General features: G+C 44.2%; 1 protein-coding gene across 1 annotated transcript; it reads left to right on the forward strand.

Moving 5' to 3' along the window:
• Positions 1 to 584: 584 nt before the first annotated feature.
• On the forward strand, positions 585 to 6,155 carry LOC103397106 (neurofilament heavy polypeptide-like). Its single transcript, XM_017042635.2, is given in 5 exon segments — positions 585 to 1,565; positions 3,992 to 4,191; positions 4,305 to 4,429; positions 4,512 to 4,836; positions 4,838 to 6,155. Coding segments are annotated over 5 exon segments (2,499 nt in total). The 5' UTR covers positions 585 to 814; the 3' UTR covers positions 5,936 to 6,155.
• The last annotated feature ends 240 nt before the right edge of the window (positions 6,156 to 6,395 follow it).

Genomic DNA, 6,395 nt, shown 5'->3' on the forward strand with positions numbered 1-6,395 from the left:
TGAAGGAGTCAATCTGTCAGAAGCACCAAGCAGAGCAGGACTGTGACGTTTGGACTCCAACATCTTCAGTAGCAGCATGCAGCATTTTATTTGTTCCTCTCACATAATTTGGTTGACACATATAAACACTGCAACAACCACTTAATGGTCCTTAAGGAAGAAATTTAGTTTATGTGATCCTGTGGTTTATATTTTCTATACAATAGCCTATATCGAAAAATACATGGTTCCATATGGGTTCAGTTTTGGTTCCTGCAGAGCTCCTTGCAACGTTAATATTTTCCCCGTTTTCTACTTTTGATTTCAAATGTTTCTGGTCCTTAATTCTCTGAACCTCCAAAAGTTTGCCAACACGATACAAAAAACATTGGACATCTTGCCTAACACCAGTGAGAGCTCATGTGCCGTTAGTGAAAACCACCGTTTTCTTGCGTATTTCCCCTGTCAAAAATAATGAAATAAAACCAAAACAAACCAAGCAGCAATCAACTTATTTAATATTGTCTATCAAATGTCTGTATCCATGCCACCCCAAAACAACAGAACCAGGGTGTTTCCAAGACCATTTAAAACGGTTGGGCCACAACATTAACATCTGATTAAAACCATTTCAAGTTCTTAGTTTGCTGGAAGAATCTCAGTAAAACTTTTATTTTACAGCTTTACAGCTCATCACCACGGTGCGCAGAGTGTGTAGTTCTGTGTGTCCTTTAACTGGAGTGCACTCTTCTGCTGACTCTGTGACTTTTCCCTCCCTCCTATATAAACGCGGAGCCCCATCATCTGCAGTCACTTCTCCACTGACTCGGTCAACATGAGTTTCACGGCAGAGCATCACTTCTTCGGGCCGACTTCGTACCGCAAGGCTCGGCCGGTGTCCGTGTCCTCCAGCGGTTTCCGCTCACAGCGCCGCCACCTCACCTATAGCCAGCCGTCCACCGCTGAGGGTCTGGACGCCTACAACGGAGACGTGAACAGGAAGAGCGAGAAAGAGATTCTGCAGGCTCTCAACGACCGCTTTGCCGGTTACATAGATAAGGTGCGCAACCTGGAGATGCACAACCACAATCTGGAGGCAGAAGCCGCGGCTCTGCGCCAGAGCCAGGCATGGCGCGCCTCCATTGGGGAGCAGTACGAACAGGAGCTTTGTGACCTGAGGAACACCCTGCAGCAGCTGACCGGAGAGAAAGCCCGAACGGCTCTGGAGCATGACCACCTGGAGGAGGACATTCAACAGCTAAGGGCCAGGCTTGAAGATGAGGCACGTAACCGAGAGGAGCTGGAAGCTGCAGCTAGAGCCATGAAGAAGTATGCCGAGGAGTGTCGTCTGGCTCGCCTGGAACTGGACAAGAAGCGGAGAGCCCTGGAGGAGGAGGCAGCCTTTCTCAAGAAGAACCACGAAGAAGAAGTGTCCGAGCTCCTGACTCAGATTCAGGGAGCGGAGGTGAGCTTCGACATGAGGGACTCTCTGAAGGCTGACGTTACCAGCGCACTGAGGGAGATCCGAGCACAGCTGGACAGTCACGCATCCAAGAGCACCACGCACGCCGAGGAGTGGTTCAACGGTAAGGAGTCCAAATGTACTTCAAGTCAAAATAAAAAAGTAAAAACAACAAACTTAATGATAATATCTGTTGCGCACAGTATTTCAAACAGTATTTGCTCTGTCCATGATGTTAAAAGTCACCAACCTCTCCCCTGCTCCTACTGTGACGTGGGGAGCATTTTTTTCTTATAAATATAGATTGTCAGCACTCTTCCCGCAGTAATTAGAAATTCTTGTTTGCAGATGTTTTAAAACCTGGAGTCGATGCCTGTATAATACCAACAATAGTTTGACCATACCGCTCATGTTGTTTGCACGGTAATGTCACTTGGTGTTGTGGTGCAAAACCATGTCCTGCTATTAGCAACATGTTTGCATGATGCACTGAACATGTATACATAAGAAACCGATGTATAATGTAAAAGCCCTATATCAAACAATCATCTGTATCATCCAGAATCTATAGGCACAGTGATGAATAATTTTGGAGCCATTGTTTTTAATTGAGGCAAGAAAAAACAACTTAAGAGGAGTATATATCACTTCATAACTTCATAAATGAGAAACAACAGCTTTTAACACAACGCTGTGCTGTGCCTTACAATGGGAAGGGTCAGAGCAGATTTTATTTTGGGAGGACAAGAGACGTTTCCTGCAACAGGGATCCGTGTTAAGAAAATAAAAGCTTTTGCCCTTTCAACTTAAAATAAAACCTCCACAACCATCATTTGAGGGGGAAATCAGCAATTGTTATGAGCCTAGGTGGCGCTAGAAGGCTCAGCTCCTGCTCTTACCTTATGATGACATGTTTATGTAATTCCTAAAAGTGTAGCTGATCCATATCAAAACCAAGTACATCTAAAATGAATCAGGATAGCAAATTCAGAGTAAACTAATAGTTTGTGTAGCCTCGTGATAATAGTGTATCTGTACTGGGGAGATCTCATTTAAGAATAAGATAAGCATGCCTTTATTGTCTTTATACTTTCAGTGTAACGGAATTGTAGCCATTCCTAATACAGTGCAAGAAGCAGTACCAGTTGTACGTGACTGAAATTGCACATATAACAAGGTAAAGTGTGGCGCTTTGGCCCAGAGGCAATGTCTCTGTCATTGGTGTGGAACCCCAGGGTTCACCTCCTGGGCAAGTTCAAATCCTGGTTAGGGCAGTTGGTACCTTCCAGTGGACTCACCACCTGCAGGAAGGTTTGGGGGGTTGGTATGGTGCAATGTGATTTGGGTGGCAACTGCTGCCCCTGCGACCCGGTAACGGATAAGTGGATGAAAATGGATGGATGGATGGATGGAACAAGGTAATGTACAGATTATTGTGACAGTGATACATTGGTAGCCGGAGAGAGTCTGGTCAGTGCATGTGAGAGTTCAGGGTTTAGTGAAATTATTTGGGCACCATATTCAAATACGAACAAAACTTCTAAAAAAATATAAGTGCTCTGAAAAGTCGATTTATACCACATATGTATGACATTAAACCTCCTCCTACAGAAAAGGTTTCACAATAAGTTATTCCACTTGTGTTTAACATTTACAACTTTTATACATTAGTGTATGAAGAGAAACCACTCCCTGTTTCTAGAAGGACGTGAGCACGGTTAGCGTTACTCCTTAAGGTTTACCAGTGAAGGAAGTAACAGTCAGTGTTTTGTTCTTTTTGTACCACATGCATTTTTATATATTTATTTTGTTGCAATGATTGATTTAAATGTTTTTAAAAGCATAAAGTCAAGGTTATTGGGAACAGAGGGCAGTGGATACACCATCACCATACTACAGTGTGGTAAGATTAATTGCACCAATAGTGTATCTATCTATGACACCACCGTTGAAGGCCGAGTAAGGTTACATGCAAGCAGCAGTTTAATGACATGTCAGTCTACTAAATGGGCTATGAATTGTCACTTGCGGTCCGCAATTGTTTACATGCTGACTTGATGGACTCAGTAAAAGGTCCAAACTGAGCGACCTTCCCTGATGTGTCCAGCTGACTGCAGCACTGATGCTCATTCAAGTTTGGACATGAGGAATGAAGCTGAGTCAGACCAGTGACTGACAGTGGTCACAGTCAAGGTCACTTGTTTCCCAAGTTTCTCAAAAGCCCCAAGTAGAGACAGAAAACAGCTCAAATTTCCTGGGGGTAAAAACAAAGGCCAATGTATTTCCTTCAGTGGCTAAATAATTTTATAAGTATCATACAGTGGTATGAAAAAGTTTGGGCACCCCTGATCATTTTCAAGATTTTCTGTAAATCCTATAAACTTCATTTCACTTCTTAAATATCACTGTGTCTGTTTGCTATACGATATATTTAATTGAAATTGCTGTTCCGAACAACCAATGATCCATAAAGGAAAATCTTGAAAATGATCAGGGGTGCCCAAACTTTTTCATACCACTGTACATTCATTGTGTCTCCAATCCCTGTAGTGCGTATGGATCACCTGTCTGAAACTGCGAGGTCTAACCAGACTGCAATCCGCACGATGCAGGATGAGATTGCAGACTACCGTCATCAGCTCCAAAATTGCACTATTGAGCTGGAGACCCTCCGAGGAACCAAGGAGTCATTGGAGAGACAGTGTGTGGAGAGCGAAGACAGACACCATGATGATCTCAACTCACTACAGGCATAAATACATCACTCATCCTTTAAGAAGAAACCCATTAAGCGCATTGGGCTTTTTATAGATCAAAGTTATATATCTCCCCTGAAAGATCGTCTTCGTGTTTTATTTTACAGGAGACCATTAATCAGCTGGATAACGAGCTGAAAACCACCAAATGGGAGATGGCCAGCCAGCTAAAGGACTACCAGGACCTTCTGAATGTGAAGATGGCCCTGGATATTGAGATTGTAGCTTACAGGTTGGACAGGGGTCAATTTGATTGACTCCTTTGCTTTTTAATGAGATGTGGTTTTACTCCATACTGTTTGTCTTGAAAACAGGAAGTTGTTAGAAGAAGAGGAGAAACGCTTTGTGCTGGGAGGAGGTGTGTACTCCTACCTGGAAGGCAGACTCTCTTCTCACCTGAAGATGAAAGGAGAGGAGATCTCAGACACAGTCATAGTGGAGGAACAGACAGACGAGACCCAGGTGACAGAAGTGGCCAAGGAGGCAGACAAGGAGGAAAAAGAAGAAGAGGAGGAGGAGGAAGAGGGAAAAGAAGAAGAAACTAAAGATGAGGGAGAGGAAGAGGAAGGCCAGGAGAAAGAAGATAAGGAGGTTGAGGAAGAGGTAGAGGAAGAAATAAAAGAAGAAAAGGAGGAGCAGATGACAAGAAGAAGCAGATGACAAGAAGGAAAAAGTGGAGGCAGATGAGTCCGAATCACCAGAAAAGGCTTCAAAATCCCCAGAACCAGAATCTCCTGTCAAATCCCCAGAATCTAAATCTCCACAAAAATCACCAGAGTCCAAATCACCAGCTTCTAAATCACCTGCTAAGTCCCCTGCAGGAGATGATTCAAAGTCACCTGCACCAAAGTCACCTATGTCAAAATCCCCACCCAGTAAATCCCCTGAATCCAAATCTCCTCGCCCTAAAACCCCAGAACCAAAGTCTCCAGAGGAGAAACCCACCCCTGCCAAAGATAGTCCTAAAACTGAGAAAAAGGAGGAGAAACCTCAGCTCAAGGAAGATAAGAAAGAAAAAGAAAAGCCTGTAAAGGAGGAGAAGATGGAGACACCCAAGGTGAAAGACCCAGAGGAGAAAGCAGACAAAGATGACTCAAAGGAGAGCAAAGAGGAAGCTACAAAAAAGGATGAAGCTTCAAAAACTGCTCCCAGCAAGCCTGCAGAAGACAAAACCACCCCAAAGCCTGAGGCTAAAGAAAGAAGTGCGTCTGCCAAGGAGGCGAAGGAGGAGAAGCCCGCTGCTCCAAAAGCAGAGAAGGCAGAACCTGAAGTAAAGCTTGCCTCTAAGGTAGAACCAGAGAAAAAAGAGAACAAGGCTGGAGAGAAGGAGTCTGAGAAGCCAGCACCTAAAGCTGAGCCTGAAAAGGCAGAGACAAAAAAAAAAAAGGAAAACAGATCTGCAAAACTATCTCCTGAAAAAACAGACACGAAAAAAGAGGAGAAACCCATTCCCAAAGCTGAGCCTGAAAAAACAGAGGTGAAAAAGGAGGAAAAGCCTGCTCCTAAAGCTGAGTCTGACAAAGCAGAGAGCAAAAAAGATGACAAGAAGACAGAGGAGAAAAAGGACACGAGTAAAGAAGAGAGCAAGGCGGTGAAGGATGCAGGAAAGGCAGAAAAATCTTCTGGCATCAAAGGAGACACAGGAGGAGAAGACCAAGAAGTAAAAGTAAGAAGCTGTGGTGGAGATACCAAAGAACTTCTGAGGGTGGGCAGGGTAGAGACAGTAGAGACACTGTAGTGTTTCAATAATGCAGGTAATGGTATGTAAGCAATAGTGCTTTCTGTAGCAAATAATCCCCCGCTGCCCATGTATGACCATGACTCCCCCTGTCATGTCTCTGTTTCCGTGTTTTCCTGTTGTCCTTATGGGGTAATCTTTGGGATCACACTCACCTGTTGGTAATTAGCTTCACTTGTGTCACCTGGTGTTCCCTGTGTATATATACCCCTCTCCCTCACTCTGTCGGGGTGGGATCATGTGTGATAGTGTGTGACTGTGTTAGATCTTCGTGAGTTTCCTACTCTGTGTTTCCTCGTGTTCCGTGTTCCTGTGTTTCCTTGTGTTCCGAAGAGAATTCCATGCCTGCCTGTTCTCCGTGTTCTGTTCATTTGGACTTTGTAAATAAAACTTCCTGCACCAGAAAGAGTCTCTCCAGTACTGCATTTGGGTCCTGCCTGCTTCCTGCGATGCCCGCACA

The sequence above is a fragment of the Cynoglossus semilaevis genome, chromosome W, assembly GCF_000523025.1.
Source record: "Cynoglossus semilaevis isolate Cse_v1.0 chromosome W, Cse_v1.0, whole genome shotgun sequence".
In the NCBI taxonomy this organism is placed as follows: Eukaryota; Metazoa; Chordata; class Actinopteri; order Pleuronectiformes; family Cynoglossidae; genus Cynoglossus; species Cynoglossus semilaevis.